This window comes from Poecilia reticulata, linkage group LG5 (assembly GCF_000633615.1).
Source record: "Poecilia reticulata strain Guanapo linkage group LG5, Guppy_female_1.0+MT, whole genome shotgun sequence".
In the NCBI taxonomy this organism is placed as follows: domain Eukaryota; kingdom Metazoa; phylum Chordata; class Actinopteri; order Cyprinodontiformes; family Poeciliidae; genus Poecilia; species Poecilia reticulata.
Window position 1 is genome coordinate 14,611,100 of NC_024335.1, and position 22,008 is coordinate 14,633,107.

Below are 22,008 nucleotides of genomic sequence, written 5' to 3' on the forward strand. Positions count from 1 at the left end.
TTTTTTTTAAGTTACCTACTGTAGCTTCATTACCAGAAGCTGGTTTGATATATTTCTCTGTGTTTAGTAGATAACTGGAATCACTTAAACTTCGTCTTTCTTCTACAGGAACTGAGGCCTCAACAGAGATACAAATATGTGTGGAAGGATGGGTGGAAATGACATGGAAATATCCTTGTGCCAAACAAAAATATAATAAACTCCAAGTAGTTTTACCAACTGAAACCATACAGAGCAATCAGACAAACAAAATGGAAAATCATGGCAAATATGTATTTTACCATGATACATCGGAAAAATATCTTAGACTAATGGTATGGTCATGTAACTCAACGGACAGTGGAACTTATGGTTTTAATTGTGATGACAACACAAAAAAGAGTAAAGTAAAGATTTGTGGTAAGTGGCATTACATTGGAGTGAGTACCAGAGTAAAAACAGTAAAAACATCTTGCACTGCTATGCAGGCAGATATAATTTTACAAAAGTAATTAACTCTCTGTCACATCATAAATCAGCAGGACCTTTTCACATATTTATTCAGGTTTGTTCTATTTACAGAGAAAAAATACTGCAAGAAACGCAGTCAAACTGCTTACCGAAGAGCTAAAATGACCATCAAATGTGATTATCCAGATATGTATCTGTCCAAGTCCAAGTTCATCTGCAAAGAAAACAACTTTACTTGTAAGAGTATCTTAACAACTAAAAACTCAGGATTCACCCTGACAAATACCAACAATGGCTTCAAATTGTCAATTAGTCCTGTGTCCTTAAACAATGCTGGTGTTTACTGGTGTGGCGTGAAAGAAAGCAATGGCAGTTATCGAGTTGGAATCTCAAAAATACAGCTGGAGGTTAAAAGTAAGTGAGTTACATATTTATTTGCTCGCCAATTATTGAACAAGACTAAAACAACACTTATTTTCCACAGATATCACAATGTTCCAAAGATTGAAAATTCCAGGACAAGATCTAAAATATTATTGCAAATACGGAAGCGATGTCTCTAACCTGACAAAATGTATCTGTAAGGGAGAAAATCCAAATGACTGCCAGGAAGTTGGAAGCACCTCAAAAAACAGCAGGAGGAGGAGGTTTATGATGAAGGACAACAAAGTAAATCAAACCATCACCATAGACGTGAGAAATGTAACAGTAGCTGACTCTGGAACGTACTGGTGTGGAGCAGAGAACACCACCAACAAACACAGCAAAATATTTATTCACATGTTAGTCTTGAAAGTAGGTGAGTCATTTTGTTCCTACTCTGATGGAGACAGCTTAGGTTTAGACTGCATTTAGTCTGGTTTAGACTGGTTTCTGCATAAGTATGCAGAAAGTGAGAAATGCATAAGTATGCAGAAACCAGAGCAGTAAGTAAAGTGATGAGCATATAGTTTTTCATACATGGAATTAAGACACCAAACACTGTTAGACATTCCTAGATTACCTACTTTTATAGGTAATATATCAAACACTGACCCACAGGTCAGTTTGTGCTGCATTTCCATATATTTGAGTATTATAGGAAAGCTTGTTATTTGTAGTCCATTAATCTGAGATTAATGCATTTCAAACATGTATTTATTTTCATTTTCTGATTATGGTTTACTGTTAATTAAAACTAATATTGCATTTATTTTGTTATCCCCACATCACGCTCGTTTGGATAAACTCAGCAACTTCACCTGCAAATACATTTGGTAAGAGACTACTGTATTTTTGTTCTTAAACTGCTTAATAATCAATTTATTTCTCTGTGTTGCTGAGTGCTTGAAACAAGACTGTGTCTGTATGTTGTAGGTGACATAACCCTGATCACTGGTACAATTGTGGTGATGCTTCTACTTTGGGCAACATTGATCATTATATATAAACGTAAGAATGTTTGTATTTATTTGAACAACAGAACACAAGTAATATTATTGTATGAAACCACATTCTTACACTTTACATGTGTAGATTAAATCTAAAGAGCCACATCAGGAAGACCTTTGTTGCTGATTTATCAGACACTAAATTGTTTCTTTTAAAAAGAAAAATTCTTAGATAATAGTTTTCTGAGTTCTTATTTGTGTACTCTTCTGTTTTTGAAAAGGACGTTCAAATACAAAAAACACAGAACGCAGAGCAGCAGAATGTCACCTAACAGAGGTTAGTTTTAAAATCTACACTTTCTGTGTTCAAGTGTTGTTGCACCAACAAATAGATTTTGTCATGCCAGTAACCAGATTGATATTCATTCTCTGTTAGGAGCATTTCTATGAAGAAGTGCGGGAGCATCAGGAGACACGGGTGACCTATATCTCTGCCAACACTCCTACAAATGAGCCGGCCCTGCTGCCGTACTCTATTGTCAGCTTCCAAAGGATTTAAGAGAATAACGCTGACACAGAAGCTCTGCTCCTTTTACCCACCTCTACTTTGTGCAGCTGGAGCTCAATCTTCCTAACTGATCCACAGACCAACCTCTTTACCATATATCAGGGGTGTCCAAAGTTGTACATGTACATTGCTTTTTTGTTACTTATTGAAATATATTTCTGATTTGTTTCATTTATTTATTTTTTGCATTAAGTTCCTCTATGTTAAAGATGAAAAATTCACATCTCTTATGTACACTGAACACTTATACTTTAATAAAAAGTGATTACATGATTACAAGATGATACTGGGTGTGTTAGGGCATCAGATTCATTTGCTCCCTTCTCAGCGTTTTCCTTTTTCCTTCTGTGGTGTGATGAGGCCACAAGTTTGCTCTTCATGCTAAGGAGAAGCACCTGTTGCCTATCAAATGTCATCAAGCTCCAGCTTATAAGGCTGGTTCTTCCAGCCACACCTCACACTGGCCACCAGATAGAAATAAAACTCAAGTCTAGTATTTGTCAAGTTTGCAAGATTAGCCTATTTTGTTTGTCATCTCAGGAATCTTGCGCTGCTTCAAGTGTGCTAAAAGATTCAATAATCTGCTCCTGCAGTTTCTGCCCCCCTGCAGAAAACCAGGACTGGTACTGTTGTAAATCATTCCAAACCTCCCCATATCTGCCCGTCTTTCATAAAACGGGTGAAAACTACTGGAGTAAAAAGTACATGACACCTGCAGATTATGGATTTTTGCTAACAAAATGGAGTTCAGGGACCATTCAAACAAGTATTCCTGGCCCTAATTTATTAAATGCTTGCAGCCCATCTATCCACATAGTGACACTCAAATCAATCCTCCATGATTGGCGAGACCAAAGAACTGTCAAATGATGCCAGGATAAATATGGCATCACCACAAGGCTGGATTTAAGAAAACTACTTTTGTCTTGGCACCTTTCTAATGGTTACTTTTTAAAAATAAAAATCTAACTTTTCTGAAGCCGTGGTGCATCTACAAACACGTTCAAGAGAACAGGACAATAGGAAGAGTTTCATTTGTTTCAATGACAATGCAGCATTCTCTCCAGGTCATAAAGAGCTCAAACTGGCATATTTTCTGTCTAATAAAAAAAATTATATTCTTTGCAAGATGTTTGCGGAAAAAGCACTATTTTCAGAATAGTTTATTTCAAAATTTATTCAGCCCACATTGACAGGATCCAACAAGGCAGAAAAAAATTTCACACAGTAAACAAAACATCAAACGTTAGATCAAACATTGGCCTGAAGCTCTAAAAATACAAAAAAACAAACAAACAAACTGGAAAACCAACATTTTCTCTTCTAAGGCACTTAAGGAGGAGAGCTTAGCTCATATCCATGCTCTCTGTGGGGCCTAAGCCTCCTGCCTCCCCTCCCTGGACACTCTGGTAGATGGACGCCATGTCAACGTTGGATCTAATCTGGTTGGCGAATTCAGCCATGCTGGGACTTCTCTCCACCTCTGGCACAGCCAGCAGGGCGGCGACAGCGCGCATGGCTGAGCGCCGCAGTTCCTCCTGCTTCTCAAACTCCTGTTTTACAGAGCCGGCCTTTACCTGTAGATTGTAGGAGATGCCACAGAGTGTAACTCATGTTGTTTGGTGGGCAATCTGGTTAAGCTTCAGGTCAACAAACTGGGTCAAATGCCTCATATTTCAGTAATAATTTCAAAGTATTACAGTACTTTGGTGGTGCAGGTGGCTTTAAGAGGTTCCACCAGTCGGTCTAGTCTTTGGAGAACAGCAGCAGGACACAAAGAAACCAGTCTGGCCAACATCAAAAAGGTCAACATCTACAGCCCAGAATAAACAGAAGTGATAGAAAAACAGATGGTTTGTTCTTTAACAGTCCAGAAAGCTGAATTGCTGTTTTCTTACATTCCATGGAGCAAGCTTGACATTTATTTGATTCAATTATTTTATTTTCAAATAATGTTCCTTCTCACCCTGATATCATAGTGGTCTTTGAGTCCTTCCTCCACATGATCCAGAAACTGCAGGACGTCCAGCCCCTCTAGGCAGCTGTCCAGTAGAGTGTACATACACTCAAATGCTGCTTTACGCACATCCAAACCATCATCCACCGTGTGTTTGAAAGGTCCCATCTCCACCTGCAGCATACATGCAAAGCATTACATTTGCACAGATTGTCATTACTTGCAGAGTCTCCATCAGTCAACACACCTCCCTGATGAGGTCCTTCCTGATCTGGGTTTCCTTGTAAAGGTGAGGCAGGATTGTTCCCAGCAGACCTTTGACCAGAGATGGTTTGTTATGAGCAGCAGAGTTAAACATCACCAAGGCGACACGGCGCACGTTGATGTCACTGTCCTGCAGGGTCTTTAGAAAGTCACCTGTCAGAGTAAAAGAAAAAATATCTTTGTATCACCATTAACAAAGTTTGAAACCCTCAACAAATATGAAGAAAAGCTGCTAATATACTAAAGAATGCTACAAATGGTTTAGGATTTCAAATTTAAAATAATCTATTTTTCTACACTCTTCTTGTCACAGTAGATCCACAAACATTAATGTGCCTCATTAGAAATTCATGGGACAGGCCAAAAAATAGTATTGCATATTGTAAAGTTGGAGGAAAACAGCACATAGTTTTAAAAGTTTGTGAAAAGAAAAAAAATCTATGCACACATTTGTATCCATCCAACTTGGCCTAAAGGTAATGAAGCGCCACCCACCACCTTTAGAAGTTACAAAATTAGTACATAAATGCAGCTGTTCCTTCCTCGCCTTTTAAGGTTTGGTAAAAATCATAAAGAATGCTACATTAACACGCATTATCAAAAAGATCAAAATGCATCAGACAAGTCAGAGTCACCATTAGTCACACACTAAATGTTATCTTTGTGTTAGAGGGGCAGGAAGGAAGTCACTGTTTAAAAAAGCTATAAGAATTTCCTGCTGCAGCATGTCACTAGTACCAAAAGGGAAACGGTAAATATAGATCTTATTGGCATTCATGCAAAATGTCACATGTGGGTCGAAATGAAGACATTGCCTGTCATCCTAAACACAACAACCTCACCAGGGAACATGGTACTGGCGGCATAATGCTGTTGTAATTTTTCCTAGTTAATAAAATCCACAACTTTGTATTGATCTTTTACGTGGAAGCTAGGTTAATACATTTATGTTTGTAATTACAACATAAAAAAAATGTAAAATAAAAAGATGAAGGATAATAAATATTTTTTGCAAGGTATGATGTATTCAGAATGCTAATACGGAAACATCATGGTAGCTGAGTTCACCACTGAACTAACTGGAATATTTAGTTGGAAAATCATCTGCGAATTAAAACAAATTGTGCTTGAAGCTTATGGGTCGTGACAACAGACGACTACCTCAGCAGCCCGAGGCTTCAGTAAGCATAGACTCATCACAGCTGAAGAGCTGCGGCAGAAATCATCAGAATGAGTCCAAAACAGCAGGTTTCTTTGTGCCCATCAGGCCTGTTTAATGTACCCTATCCAAGTTTGAGTACTTCTGAACCAGATACTCACACTAAGCCTGCATAAAGTTATATCTCCAGAAACTACGGCTGTTCTGAGTGGCAACACGGTGCACTGAATTTGAATTTTCCCAGGAATGTTGAGGTTTGATTATCTTAAGTCCATTCACAATCATACGTTTTTTCACAAACATATGATTGGCCATATGTGCAATCATATGGCCAGTAAAAAATTGTTGTAGAATTTATATTAAAAAGTGAACTAAGAGTAAAGATTTACTGCTAAAGCTGTGTTTTACCAATGCTGTCTTTCAGCAGTGAGTCTATGGGAGCTGGATGGTCAACGATGGTGAACTTTACAGCTGTCACCACCGTGCTGCGAGTCAGAGGAGAACCTGTAAGGCAACAAGCATGAGCAGAAAGTTAAAACTAGATTCTGTTTCATGAGGTGGGTCAAGTTCTACAAGTTACAAAAAATAATTCTACAAATGAGATATTTAAAGTAATCCATTTTTAACATTACACCTCAGGGATCAGAACTAAAATAACTGAAGTTAAACTCCATGGTTTTGCTGATATGAGCACAGAAACACTTCAGGGAAAATAGATTAAGAGAAACGTGTGTCCTAGTTGCCATGGACATTGCAGAGAGATAAAAAAAAAGCTGGTTTGGTTTTACTCAGGAAACAGTAAATGGCTTGCAACGTGTTTTTATTGTACCTAAATTCCATAAAACTCTTTCTTTGTTGGCCATGTCCAATGTGCTTTGATTATGTTTTAATAATAAGTGATACCAAGATGGCTATGTTTTATTTGTAAAGAGATTTTGCTCTGGTTTTAACCGTGGAAGAAAGCATTATAATCTTTATCATTCGTCCAGGACAGGTTGGACTGATACGTTTCTTGATAAGAGTTTAATTAGTGCAGCTATTAAAGAACAAAAACACCACTTCAGATTCTTGAAATCATTTCATCCTCTTTATCTTTTTGTTCTATAAATGCGTAGAGCTCTTTATGCTTCACAGTGCTAGAATTTCCATTAGAAATGTGAGAAAAACTTTGCTAATGTCAAAAAACCAACTTCACAATTGCATCGTTTCCATAAAATACGTTGTTGATCATGTGACTTGTGTGATGCTTTAAAAGTGTTTGATTTAAAGTTTTGTGAACAAACCAACATCAGTACATATAAAAAAAAAAACACTTCATCCTGGCAGTAAAACTTTTAATCAAAAAACATTTTAATTGGCATGTTCCCATTAAGCTCATTTATTTTCAAAATGTGATGTGGTGAGTGGAAATGTGAGGTATCTAAATGTCTAAACTTTGTATGTCTAAAAAGATCCAACATGATGAACAAAGGACAGAAAAAAAGAACTTAGCCCCCACAGTACCAGCTTTAAGTTGTTGTTTTAGTCTGGGCAGAAGTTGTGCAGGGTTGACTAAGGTCAGTTTTCCCAAACATTCAGCCACTAGGTTCCTGGTCCCCTCCTCCTGACTCTCACAGTGCTGAAACAGCAAAGCCCAGATCGACTCCACATGAGGTGAGAGACTGGAGGCTGGACATGCGCTGAGCAGAGAAAGAGAGAAAAGGTTTCAGCAGAGATACCATGAAGGCCTCAAAGGACAAAACTTGCTTAGCTTATAAAACCTTTGATATAAAGTATATATATAAACACCGACCTGATGACCTCTTTGAGGGAGTGAAGCAGCAGGTATTGTCTTCGTGGTTGAGCTGAGATCTCCTTCAGCATGAAGGGCAGAAACTCATTTAGGCTGCCGACCGCCATGCCTCCTAAAGCGCAGGACGCCGCTGTTTTTATCTGGGAACACAGAAGGGATGATGCCTCAACACTTGTGAAGATAATTTGTGTTGGCATATTTTTACAACAACAAGCTGTGGCTTTAAGAAGAAACAGAGATGAAGTTGCTCCAGGGGATCTTTTTTTTTTTTTATTCAGTGTTTTCACTGAATACGTGAAAACCTCAATCCAATGAAATATTTCTCTGTTTTTCCTGTCCTTTTGTTTTATGCCGGTTTTGAAGAGCTATCAAGCTTAGCTTTTTTATTATCTGTGTCCTACCTCCTCGTTGGTTGAGGAGAAGGCCTCCAAGATGACTTCCTGAACCTCCTTACTCCCTCCCAGACTGCCGCTCCTTCCCACCTCCCCCAGACACAACAGAGACAGGACTCGAGCCGACTCTGGGGAGCTGGAGTTCTTCACCTGAGAAGAGAGAACTGAGCTTTAATAAGACAAACACCCAGGATGACATCGTTAAGCATCAGTGGTACCATGTTTCACAAAAATAATAAGAAAAGGGGCAGTGTTAATACTGTAGGCAGTATTAGTAAGATATCCATTTTTATTTGACACATTACAACCACAAACGTCTGAGGATTTCACTGGGATTTTATGAGACGGACTAAAACAAACAGTATCTACCTTGAGTTAAACTCTTCCTGTGTAGCTGAAAAGAAGAGTCACACACCTGCTGTATGAGGCTGGTCACAGTGCCAGGCGTCTCTTTTGGAGAAGCAGAGGACAGAGCAGCCACACAGCGAGCCACAGAGTGGTAGGACTGTCTGTGCAGGACGTCTGCAGAGGACTTGGAGCTTTGAAATGGCTCCATAAGAGACTTAAGCAACTGACTGAAGAAGAGAGGAAAATATAGAAGTAAAAAGAAGAAGGAAAAAGTATGATCAGATGCCTGTCCGTATGTACAGGTGTTGATACATCACAAATCACTGTAAAGTGCAATAACACTGCTAAATGAAACATAATCTATGTTGTGTGGTATTAACAGTCATTGTAAAAAGTAGACACTTTTGCAGTTTTATGGTTTTATTTCTTGGGGCACTACAAAAATGATTGGATTTTTCACAGAATCTAAAATGATGTAAATCTGATTTCAAATACACAAAAAAGTATGAGTTCAAACCACATGATTCCCTTTGTAATGAACAGGAACCTGAGGAGATTCAGGTTATGATCATCAACACCTCTAAAAAGCAACAGTTTTGGGAAATCAATGATCTGAAGCACATTGTGCATACTAACAGAACTGCAAGGCAGGAAAACTTCAGCAATGTCCTTTGAGAAGTTACAGCTGATTCCCATCAATCTGGGAAGGGTTAAACTGATTTTCCATCATTCAACATAAACATCTCCCCAAGAGTGGTCATCTTAGCAAATTCACCTTAAGTTTATCTTGTTGAGTTAACAAATAATCCCAAAAGCTCAAGACTCAACATGTCAAAATAATATCAAAGGCTAAACATATGTGTGCTGTTCAGGTTGCAATAAAAAAGCATTTTTGGTTTCAAAACATAAAAGCACTCTAACTTAATTTGCAAAGTTGCATCTGAAAGAATCCCAAGATTACTAGAACAGTGTTCTTTAGACAGATCAGACCAAAGCAGAGATTCTCGTCTATAATGAACAGCTGCATGGTGCATGAAGAGCATGCACCACAACCACATCAAGCATGGTGTTTGTGGGTGATTGATGATGTTTTGCAGGGGTAGGAAGTGGGTAACTTTGCAGTCACTGAGTTGATCGTACGGAAAAGCTTTAAAGTGGGCATTCTTACTTTTCAATGTGAGTGTAGTTCANCAGTCACTGAGTTGATCGTACGGAAAAGCTTTAAAGTGGGCATTCTTACTTTTCAATGTGAGTGTAGTTCACACTCATAGTCTAAACCAATGCATATTTTGATCATAGAGTTGGTTACATATATTTCAGAAGTATGGAAATCTGAATTCAAAATTCCTCAACCTGGCCCTCTTCTTGCATCTTGTCGCTGCGGATGAGAGCATTTTTATCTTTTTATCTGGAGTAGGTTGATGTCATTTGGAGGAAATAAGTTCCACCTTTTTGTGTTGCACAAACGGAGACTGTTGCTGTCCTGTCATAACAGAGCCACTGATTAACACACAAGTTTTATAGAAGTCTTCAGAGCCTAATTGCATCTGACATGCCATCCTTATGTCACTGAAAATGTCCCCCAAAAGAAGCTGGAACCCTCCAACCAGCAGATCGGTTTTCCTTGCCACCACATGAGGCCAACAATTGAGGTAAGTTTAAGTGTAGGATATTTTATAGCCAGGTCATTTATCAGTTTTGGCACTGGTTAATGTTCTCCATACGTCAGCTTGGGACAACCTTAATTTTGACAAAGTTCCTGGAGAGCCACAGAAGGCATTACCCGTCAGTTTTACCAGACTCAGTATTACTGCCTGTGATTAGCGAAGTGATCTTTATCAACATAATTTGTGGAGTTCCCCTTGAAAACAGTAATCACATCATTATTGATTTCGTAGAATAACAAAGCGGGCCTGACTCAGTTGTGACTCAAGAGTGATGTCCACACACTGGAGACGTGATTTAATCTGGACCCGTGACGTGAGGGGAGCTCTGATCAAGTTTCACTGTTTTTATTTTCTGTAATATAATATAATGGCTTCTAATCAGCAAAGGAGACTTTGACATTGTAAGTTTTGGAAGGTTTTCTCATACCCTGATGAAATAACAGCTGTTTACAAGCCTGAGGGAAACACCACATTTTGGCATGATTGTAATTTTATAGAGCTGGCAAAATGATGGTAAAACATCCATTTGCAACGTCAACTCTAAAATTACCTGATTCCTATCTGCAATTTTTAACCATTGTTGGTCAACAACTCATTGGTTGCAAACTATTAGCAGTTATTGGTCCTGAACGACTTTCCCATCAATCTGTGTTGACCCGAGTACGACACGCTTAGTTTTCTAGAGGTTGGGACAGTTGAGCTCACCAGCTTACCTGTAGCCCAGGTTTGTAGCCTTGCTCACCACCAGGGCTTGGAGGAAGTCCAGTATAGCCAGAAGTGCTCCACCCTGCAGCAGCGGGGAGTGGATGAGCTTAAAGACTCCGGACAGCACAGATGAGCTGATTTTAGCCAGGGAGGAGGGGCAGGCTTTGGCCATGCAAGTTAACAAGGTAATGGACACCTAGACAGAGGAGAGCATAAAGTATATAAAGCATTTTAACAGCAAAAAACAGCTCCAGAAGTTTGGCTTTATGATTCAAATCCTGGTTTTACTTTCTGTAATTGGCAGCAGGTTTAGCACAGTGAAAGTTAACTAGGAAGGCAACGACTCTCCACTATCATCATGGTGTCACCGAGATGCAGAGTCATGAATTAAAATTTGTTTTATAGTCGATATAAACTATAAATCGTTTATAACTATTATAACTATAAATATAGTTGATATTTAAAAATTAAGGCAGTTTAAATAAAACAAGCAAATGTTTTATTTGATTGTTTGACCTGCTGAACTAACTGCTTCCCAAGTTTCTAATTAAGAAATAAAAGATTGGGATGTCGCGATTGGACATTAATATTGGAAATTAGTCCGATATCAATCAAAAGATGAGCATCGGATTATCTCAGCCTGTATCCATAATCTGACATAAACACACCTGTAAAAGCACTATTCTCCAGCATTTAGTCTGCCTCACTACTTCCATCCAACAGAGCTTGTACTCTGTACTCAAACCCACTGGTTAATAATAAAAGGGTCAGTTGTTCTCAAACTTATTCCTGACATTGACTATTGTTCTCTGTTTGAGTAATATCACTTAATCAAGCCTTTTCTAACATTGCACACTACAAAATAAGTAGTAAAAGTATCAATGATTTGTGCTGATATCGTATCGGGTCAATGTCGATATCAAAAGTATCAATATTGACCCGAAATACCAAACACCAAAATAACGATGCAGCTTCTGTTGGATGTTCCAGGCCTGCAATGGGCAGAATAAAAGGTGTTAAACAGGTGGCCATGATACTATGTCTGATTTTCACTGTGACAAATTAATCTAAAAAATATTTAGCGATTTAAGTGATGCAGAGATTTTTGTGTTTTACAGATGGAAAAAAAGATCTGGTTTTAGAAAAAGCATTGTCTGTGTGAGTACCTGTGATACATGCATGTCGCTCTCATCCACCAGAGGAGGAATCTCACTTAACACAGGCTCCAGAGCAGCTGGCTTGATGCTGGCAGCATGATGGGTAACCAGCGCTGTGAGACACGCCAACGTGCTGAGCTTCAGAACCCGCTGGTTCTTCCGCAAGAAAGACCCCAACACCGACAAAGCCTCCGGCAGGATGGAGGTCATGTCAATCTGGAGGAGCGAGGAATGTTGCTTTCATATTTTAAAAGAAAGTCAGGTTTTCTTTTTGTAAATTCGTTAACAAAAAGTTTCCTACTGAACCTTTAGTGGAGATGCAGAGATGAGGGTGAGGGTCTTCACCGCTGTCAGTCTTGTTATCTCATTTTTCAATCTGTCCAAAAAGATCCCCAACACTCCCTGCAGCTCCGTCCCCAGGTGGTCGCCAAGATGACACACCATGTGACCCATACAGGAAATGGCTCTCTCCTTCACTTCCTGGTCGATGTCTGTTGCTTTGAGCCTCTTCATTGTTACTGAAAACACCTGCAGGAAAGAAGATTTAATAAAGAACAGGTGACAAAATAAAACACATCTGGAGCGAAACAACAGCTAATCCAAGGCAAATAAACAAAAGAACCAAAACAGGAACAAATAATAAATTAGAACAAAACAATGTAAACAACAACAGACTTATTCAGTGAAAGAAAATAATCAGTGAAATGGGACAAAGCCTGCAAGGATAAATGTTTCTTTGATATTCTGGAGGAAGCAGAAACCTCATTTCTACTCAACACAAATAACACAGTTTTCCCAACTTATTTATGGAAGCATTTTAGATTCCTCTGTGTTTAAAGGTAAAACACAGAAGCATTGCAGATTCTTACAAGCAGGATAAGCAAAATATTTCTGCATGTTTGCTGTACATAAATCAAATTCTTTTTTATATCTTAAGTATTATATCTTTAAAGTAGACCCACTTTGTTGACTAAACAGTTTTTGGTAAAGTGAGGCTGGTTTTCCTCTCCTAAAACAACAACAAAAATTATTCCAACTCCAACAATGTAGGCTGAATACAACATTTAAAAAATAGGATATACCTTCTGAATAAAAGGCTTCGGGTCAAAACCTGAGGATGTGGTCGTCTGTCCCTGTGGCCTCATCACTTTGATTAACTGCTGAGTGACCAGCAGCGCCTCTGCAGTGATCTTATAGAAAGTGTCCTCAACGCATGTTAGGACGGCAGGCAGCAGCGTCTGCAGGAGCAACAGAGAGGATAACCATGAAAACGTTGAGACGCCCAGACAACCATTAATGGTTCAGGGTGTGACAACACTGAGATAACTGAGATTGTTCTGACCAAACTTTATCACTTCCCACAAAATGCATGTTCATTGTTCTGGTTTAAAGTCTTCAGAGCAAAGCAGTAGAGGAGGTTTGAACAACCTGCATGTGTGGCTGAAAGGCTTGGGGATGGTGGGAGATGAGAAGAACGTGGAAGAACGAAAGAGCATCAATCCTCATGGTGGAGGAGGTGGATTTATCAGTCAGGGAAAAGACAATGCCTGGAAGGAGAGGTGGAAAAAAAGGCAGAGATTAAAAAAAGAAAGCAAAGGAAAGAGAAAGTAAACTAAAGGGAAGGACTAAGAGATAGTTTCAGTGTGAAAAACTGAAAATGAAAAAAAAAAGCTGACCTTGAATAAATTTGATATTTATATCACATTAATAAAGATAATGGGTCAATGTCGCAATGTATATGTACCAGGTATAAGGACGGGTATATGCTCTTCCAAGGCTCCAGGTACTGTGTAGGCCAGCTCTGTGAGAAGACAGAAGCAGCCCTGCCGAGATTTAAGACTCTTCTCCTTTAACTGTTTATGGAGAGCCTTCACAATCACCGGCACCTGAACGGAGATGAAATCACATATTAAACATGAATATCTCGAAACAGGACCCCATTTGCAAGACATGGGTTTCCTTTCTTGACAGGAAGTGTAAAAAATTTTTTTGTTTGTTTCTAAAATACAGCACTTGTTGACCTCATTTAGAGCCACCCCTGGTAAGGATGTGCAGTAGCATAATATATAGTGATTTAATTTTAGCAATGTTTCACGCAATAATAAATAACTCAGTTTTAGGGCTTAAATTTTTCTTCAGGCCTCAGGTATTAACATCCGTTTTCAGCACCTCTTTTTTCAGCAAAGCGACCTCTGGTTCTTCCTCCCGGCTCGTTCCTGGCTCTGAACTGGCCGCAATGAGGCTGTGATGACTTGAACCGCCTCGTGTTTGCCTCAGGAGAGTGGAAAAAGCAGCAAAAACGTCAGCCTTCACGTTCTCCTCGCGCTCCTTGAATCGGGCCAGCAGAGCCGGGCAGATGGAGGAGTAGAAAGAGAGGAGAAGGTCTCTCCTCGTGCTGATCAACGCCTCCAGACACTTGATGGCGGAGCGGCGAACCTTCCAGCTCATGTCATCGTCATCACTGTACTCATCATCTGATTCTGTGAGAAGTTAAGACATGATACCTCTTCAGAGTATCTTCAAGATTTATTGACATTTATTTCTAATATGTTTTGACAGTGGTAAGTAGGGAACTGAGGTTATGGACATTTGAACTTTAGATTAAAACCCAGATTTTTCTATTTTTTGAAGACCCAGGTCAGAATCTTCTTTTTCTTTTATTTTGACGAAAGAAAACCAAATTCATTAATTTATGTTGGTGAATATCAGAATTTGATTTTTTTTTAAATCTTACTGTTCTGCTCAATAAAAAGAGCAAATAAAAACCTGATAACAAACCTTCATCAGCTCCACCCTCTATGTCCATGCTGTCTTCATCTTCCTCTGTGTCATCATAGTTGTAGTTAGGGTCAAAGGTCATGAACTTCAGACAGAGCTTAGTCACTGTGGCAACATGAGGTGACATCTCCTTTGGACATCTAGTGAACAAACACAATGTGAGTACTAGACAAAAATACATATGTTCTCAAAAAAAGGAAGCAAATTAGAATTGTTTGCATCTTTATCAAAAGGTTTATTTGAAGTTTAGGCCTTCTTGGCTAAATTTATAAATTTCAGTTTCCAGTTATGTCCTGTAAATTCCAGTAAACAGCGTTATTTGTTCCTTAATCTGTTTTATTTGAATTTATTGCAGCTCAACTTTCAAAGCACATTCTTTTCAAAGATAATGTAGCACGTTTATTTAATATAACACGTCACCCTGAACACATCAAGCCCACTGTAAAAGATGGTGGTGGTAGCATCATGTTCGGGAGATGCTGTTTTTCAACAAGAAAAGGGAAGCTGAGCAGAGATAATAGGAGGAAAGATGTCGCCAAAAACCGAGCAACCATGAAAGAAAACTTGTTGGTGACATGATTCATATTCAATAAATACTGTATTTTCCAGACTATAGTGTGCACCTCACTATAAACTGCACCCACAAAGTAAAAAAAAAAAAAAAAAGAAAGAAAAAAAAAGAAAACTGGAAACGTACATATATAAGCCGCACCGGGCTATAAACCGCTGGTCCCTCCGCCATTCTCGGTTTTCCACAGATTAATAAATCATCTATTAAGGATGCAACCCTCCGTCTCCAACGCCGAACTATGGATTTGTTCACGCCGAGCTTACGTGCAGCGGCTATCGATCTGTACTGCAAGATCGATAGCCTTCAACTTAAATAAGAACTTCTTTGTGTGGTTTCCATGATGAGGGGGTATGAGTTTGAAGAAATTTCTCTGTCGTGCCTGCTGCTAGCATGTGCTTGTTCTAAATTAAAATCAGCACTTTCTTCTTTGATTTCCAATTTTGACTTCCAATGATTCACTTCCTGCTAAAGAGCCCCCTGGCGGTTGAAGAAAAATCCACAGAAAAGCCACACTGGGCTATAACCCGCATGTTCAAAGCGTGGGGAAAAAATGCAAAATAAAAATAAAAAGAAATTGTCATCTAATTGAACTGTGTTGTATTTAAGCATGTAACAATTTATTAAATGAGGAGAATGAACAAATGCACAGAGGATATTTTTCCGGAACATCTTTCTGAATAACACTTGTTTACAGATATCACAGTGTTTGACAGTTAGCTGTAATTAAAACGGAAGGATAAGGCAAACAAAAAATGCAAACTCAAACAATTCAATGTAAATAAGTGAATGAAAGATGTTCAATAAAATTAATGTGATTGTTGTAAAGAACTTTTACCAACAAACACCTAAAACTGTGACCCAACAAAAAGCGTTTTTTGATCAGAGCCAAAGAATGCATCTTCTTCTAAACAGGTGATCAGGTTACTTTTCTAACCTGTGGTGTACTGAGAAGCACACATGTAGATAACATACAGGCTTCACATTATCAGCCAGTTTGTTTGTTTGTGACTCGGTGTGCAATTTATTCTGTTCCTGGTGATATTGGCTAGATTTCCCCAGATAATTAACCTGCCCAGTGGTTTGGGGTTAGGGTGAGGTGAATATCTGATGAGAAGCATTAATGAATGGAAAGGAAATGGGAGAAATTCAATATAATGTTTTCCTGAAGTGAAGGAAGCAACGTGTTTGTTTGTACCTTCGTATAAAGGCTTCAAAGGCCTGGAAGCAATACTCCCTCAGCTCATCGTCCTCCACACTGGTGAACTTCACCACCATTGGGATCAGTTTCTCTAAATGCTCTCCTGCAGTAAAACAGGAAAGAAATCTAAAGTTACAATAAGTTGTGACACATCACGATAATTTAAACAGTTATACCAGTCTATAAAATGCTTGTTATTAAAATACAAACCTGTTACAGCAACCATGAAAGTTATGATTGCCATGAGAGCGAGTATAAGTTTGTACACCATAGAATTTGCATTGAACGTTCATTGCAACATTTTAGGGACGGTTTTTGACAATTAGCTATTGTCAAAATAATAAAGGCTGTCAGAACTACAAATAATTAATTTCTTTGTTTTGTGCAAAAATGGCGTTATACCTGTGAGTGTTATGGGCTTTTTTAATTACCTAGATGTGTAAATGTGATTGGCTGAACACGCACAACCACTTGCTAGACAAGCTACTCTTTTGAATATTGGAAATAATGTCTATGCATCCATTTCAATGAATAAATGTGAAATAAACATTTTTTTTTTTAGTTTTGGATGACGTTGGCTTTAGAGAGAGAGGAACACCAAAGAGGCAAGCACTCATTCAAAAGGACAAATATGTACGTCCATGTCATGAAAAAGAAAATTAGATGTCATCATTATTTCATTTCTATTAGATTTAATAGGAACATACTGTTATAAATATGTTGTTAATAAATTTTAAACATCCCCATTATGATATAAAATTTAATATGAAAAACTAATTGTACCCTGACTAAAGAAAACAATTTCTTACCAACTCGATGGCCGCCTTGCCGACTAACAGTTGCCAAGCACTGGATGTATGTCCTCGTCAGTGATGTTTGCGGGTTTTTTGCCAGTTCTTTCAACAGGTGTTCAGTCAGTTGAGAGAAAAGGGCGGAGCTACAGCAGGCCACCAACTGGCCGAGAGCCAAGATGGAACGCTTCCTGACCGCCATTCTGGAGCTGGTAAGCTGGACGATGAAGGTAAAGAATAAACAGCTGAACAGACGAAGATAAGTTGATTTCAAGATAAATCCTTCAAAATGTCTGTAAAGTACTCTTCCCACTTTCAGCAGCAAACAACCTTACTTGTGGCCCATATTATGAACCGCCACTACTCACAGAACTCTTTATTCACATCTGTATTTCAGATATACATTTAGTGTACTGCAGAAAAACAAACTTTAGAAAAAAAAAGAATAATCAGTTTGTTCAGCACCTGAGGTAGCAACATTAAATTCGGTGAACCTTCTCACCCTTAGCACTTGAGTAACATGTACTCCAAGACAAAAGACCACACTGACTTACACCAACTTACACCAACCACTGTGTTTCTGTAGACTTTCAAATAGTTTTGTTTAGACACAATATGCTAAAAACCACAATCTTATGCTAAGATGAAGACTATCTGATAGAAAAAGAAAAAAACATGTACAAACTACTTTCAGTTTACAGTGTGGGTTGTTGTGAAAAGGCAGGTTGGAATTGGGGACGCTCTCCTGTTGCAAAAATGCTTCAAAGTTACTGAGAGCTTTACAAGTGATCTTGTGCAGACTCTTCTCTCCAAAGAAAAAGAAGTGGAAGAGTGTCGTAAGACTTATTTTTTTGTTTGTTTTAAATACAAAAGGGCACATACACTGTATTAAGGCAACAAGACGGTATTTAAAACTGTGAAAAAAAGACATAAGTCACAGTCCAGCTCTAACCTCAGAGCATACTTGATCTCTTACATTCTTTATTTGAACAGTATGTCCTTTAATGTTAACCTCTTCTGGCCTATTTCCCAGTTTCCAAATGCTCTGATGCACAACATTTAATTAGTTCCATGTTTTATGTTTACTTTTGTTGTCCCTTTGTTGTACATCAGACATTTTGTTTTGCTTGTTTAAATTAAATCAGCAATGCACTGCTGTGAACAAGTTCAGCCCCTGCACAAATTTGCAAATTGTTTGCAGTCATGATGATATAATTGAGATTTTACGACATACACCAACACAAATTATTGAAGTGTGCCAAGACAAATGTAAACATGTTCTTCAAGGCTTCAGTTTACTCTTTAAATAACATCTAGTCGACCCAACTGCTTTCAGAAGTGACGTAATTAGTAAAAATAGATTCCTCCTGTATGCAATAGATCCCAATATGAACATAGCTGTTTTGCAAAGGCTTCGACAGCGTCATTATGACAAAGCAACACATTAGAAAGGTCAGGATAAACATTTTCAGAGGTTTAAATAAAGACAAAAATATAAAACAATATCTCAAGTTTTGCATATTACACAGAGCGCTGTTTTATTGATAGCTTTCAAACAGAACAAGTACGGAACAACAACAAGCCTACCAAAATGGCTGTAAACCAGCATTTTGCTATTTATACTTGAGTGCCAGTGTCCTGAATCGTAAAGACATTTTTCCACAAATCTAACTTATATGAAAAAATGAGGCACAGCAAAAACATACAGAAATTTGTTCTGGTCAAACAATAACAAAGTTAACTTTTTGGACTCTGTAGAAAATGCTACATGGGGAGAAAAAAACTCTGCTCATTACCCCAAACACTATCAAATACGGTCGTGGTAGCAACATGCTTTTCTTCAGTGGGGACATGGACAATGACCAGAGTTGATGAAAAAAATGGCTTGAGCTAAAAATAAAACAATCTCTACAGAAAACTTGTTAAAGATTGCAGAATGGTCAATTACATAAAGTTAATCATATTATTATGCATGGATGTTTTGTGGTACTTTTTTTAAGAAGTTGGATTTTTTTTAAATAACACTCCAGTTAGAGTTTGTTTTCATCAGCTTGTTACCTGAGGCAGCAGGCTGGAGAGGAGAGAGCTGTGAAAACCAACCAGAGCGCCACCCAGCCTGCAGGGGAAAACAAAATACTTAAAATACACAACAAATGCTTAAAATGCTTTACTTTATCTGTTTGTATCTGTGTCTGTCCGTTTCTGTTCTGATAGCATCAAATATGTCTAAGATGCAGACAAAGTGCTTCGCAGGTGTGTAGCTGCTAGTGCACTGACCTATAATTGAAGAATTACCCTTAAGCAGCCGTTTGTCCCGTACGTGGTCTGGCTGATTAATGACATCTTGCCTCAACAGTTGCAACATACTTTCAATAACTTTTTACATACTACCTCATTTATTTGATTAACACCTCATGAGATTTTTTTTCAAGAGACTTATATTTACCTTCCTAACATGTCAGACAGGATGTCCAGAGCCTCTAACTGAACGGACACGTCTTCTTGTTTCCCAAGGGCACCAATCAGCTGAGAGGTAATCTTCTTACACACGCTGGCTGTGAGACTCAAACCTGCCAACATCACGGAGAAATTTAGGAGWAGGTATCATTCCTAAGCTCAAAACACAAATCTTACGGACATTCATCCAAAATGTAACTCTTTATTGACTCTTCTGGCKTACAGGACAGAGCTGAAGCAACAACCAGTCCTCACCTGAGGCCGACAGTGGCAGCTCAGCGATCACGGCCTTCAGTCCCATGCTGGAAATGTCTCTCAGCTGCTCCTTATCTGACGTCATGTTGGTACAAAGTATGTCCACCATCACCTCCACCTGAGGCTCCTTCACCTTACTCACCAGAGGGGCCAGACTAAAAATCCAGAATATTGTACCTCAGTTTTTGCCTTCACAAAAATTTGTTTTTAATGCAGACATATACATTTATATCTTATTTCATCGTTCCATTGAAATTAAAAGAGACTTCCAGTATACATGTTTGTCTTTCTCAGATAAACAGTTTTTGGATGCATTATGATTTTTACTTCTGATGTAAGTTAATTAAAATGTAAATAAAATTAAAACATTCATCTAAAAGAAGTCATATTAGTAGATGGATATTTTTCATCAGTAAGTAAATAGTGAATGAATTTCATACTACTGATATATTAAAACACTGGTTTATGTTTAAGTGAATGATTTCTCGACAATGCATCTGTTGTAGGTTTTACCATTTTACAGCCAGGTTTTGCACCTCTCCGTTTTTGTCCTCCAGCAGTCTGAGCAGCATGTTTACCACCTTTCTCTCACTGTCCTCATCCAGCTTAATGCTGTCTTTCTGCAGTTCCAACATCAGGTCATTGGTGGCCATAAACCTGGATGCACAAACATGCCATAGAGGAAATACAAACTCAAACACAGGTTCAAAATGTRAGATTGTCAGGTTAAAATGTAAATTTTACTGAAAGAATTATAAAGTGAAAAGCCAGTGAGAGTAAACTGACTAAGATAAAGCTMTAATGTATTTGGAGAAGACTCAAACACATTTGAAGCAATATTAATCAATTATTAGAAATGTTTTGTYCCATAATGTTCTAACATTATTAGAAATGTTTTTGTTCCATTGCTTTCCATGTTTGCTTTCAATTAAGTTGAAAGCAAACATTTCAAGCTTACCAATAACAGACGGGTAAAGCCTTTATTTTTGACCATTAAATATCCACCATGATAATTCTGTATTTTATGCATTTGAAATGACTTTTTTTATAAATTTCTTGAAAACCTTAAGTTTTTCCCCCCCTTATATTTAGATGACTAACGGCAATAAAAGACTTGGTAAATAATATGAGTTGTGTGAGCAACTTATAGAGTCGGCAAATATGAAAAAAAAAAAAAATCACAAACAAATAGGTTTTACTTAGGAAAGAGRACACACAGTGGCATTCCCATGACATCAGTCAGACTAAATGTGTCATGTCACTTTCAGAGGGTGCTGACAAACTCTTACTTTACCTGAAATCTTTGTCAGTTGATGTCATTTTCTCCAACAAGCTGGAGATGTGGTASGAAACACTCGACATGGTGGGTATCTAACCGCTGACACCGTAGCTATGAAACTTATGGTCTGTGGCAAAGCGGTGAAAGTGGAGCAAAAGATTTACCCTGACAACATGGCGAGGCTGGTGGGCTGAAGGGAGAGCAAACGGTCGGTGGAACCCGACACCTACTGGGTAAAGATAAAAATAGACGGTAAGTCAGAGTGTAGTGGTTTATGTCGCCCCCATGTGGACATAAAATGTATCACACCTAAGTATCTCGTGCAAGAATAGAATAGTTGTACATTAAAMAGGTAAAAGTACCTAGTTACTATACTTGAAGAGATTTCTCAGGTATCTCTACTTTACTTATGTGTTTATCTTTCTGGCGACTTTTTACTTTTACTCACAACATTTTAAGAGAAGTACCTGTGCTTTCTTCTCACATGTTCACATGTCTTTCTACTTCCATGATAAAACAAATTAAATAATGACTTATTATTTATATGGAGTCATATAAAATCAGAACAAAAGTGTTCTTCCATGTTGTTGGCTCAAAGAACAATTAATGACAAATTTGCTGTGTTTTGTGCAATCTAAATTGTCYTGACCTGACTGAGATTTGATTTGAAGAAAAACTAGAGCGTATCAGTTTTTAGTTTTATTTCTATACCAACACAKAGCATGTTGTGAGCAAAAGAAAACAAATAATGTATTTTGAATGACAAGAAGACAAGTTATAACTTATAACTTAAGTTATAACTTTAATTAAGTTATCAAAAGTTATTTTGTATTCCTGGAGGTAAAAAATA

The 22,008-nt window shown here is 38.1% G+C and overlaps 1 protein-coding gene and 1 long non-coding RNA gene across 2 annotated transcripts in view; one reads left to right on the top strand and one right to left on the bottom strand.

Moving 5' to 3' along the window:
• The window catches only part of LOC108166294 (uncharacterized), a 1,633-nt gene extending 996 nt beyond the window's left edge, over positions 1–637 (top strand). The window contains exons 2-3 of the long non-coding RNA XR_001776612.1: positions 109–399; positions 562–637. This is a non-coding gene — a long non-coding RNA (uncharacterized LOC108166294). The remainder of the gene's footprint in view (positions 1–108; positions 400–561) is intronic.
• A 2,884-nt stretch (positions 638–3,521) lies between these two features.
• cand2 (cullin-associated and neddylation-dissociated 2 (putative)) lies at positions 3,522–21,388 on the bottom strand. The gene is made up of 24 exons (XM_008409188.2): positions 21,174–21,388; positions 20,393–20,536; positions 19,880–20,034; positions 19,614–19,737; positions 19,226–19,283; positions 17,186–17,384; positions 16,374–16,479; positions 14,608–14,747; positions 13,999–14,309; positions 13,574–13,715; positions 13,258–13,376; positions 12,912–13,067; positions 12,136–12,357; positions 11,839–12,045; positions 10,681–10,868; positions 8,368–8,527; positions 7,962–8,102; positions 7,561–7,700; positions 7,272–7,447; positions 6,177–6,272; positions 4,593–4,762; positions 4,355–4,519; positions 4,094–4,201; positions 3,522–3,965 (listed from the first exon to the last, which is right to left on the bottom strand). Exons 1-24 carry the CDS (start codon positions 21,239–21,241, stop codon positions 3,735–3,737), a joined length of 3,726 nt encoding a protein of 1,241 aa, XP_008407410.1. The 5' UTR covers positions 21,242–21,388; the 3' UTR covers positions 3,522–3,734.
• Positions 21,389–22,008: the final 620 nt, after the last annotated feature.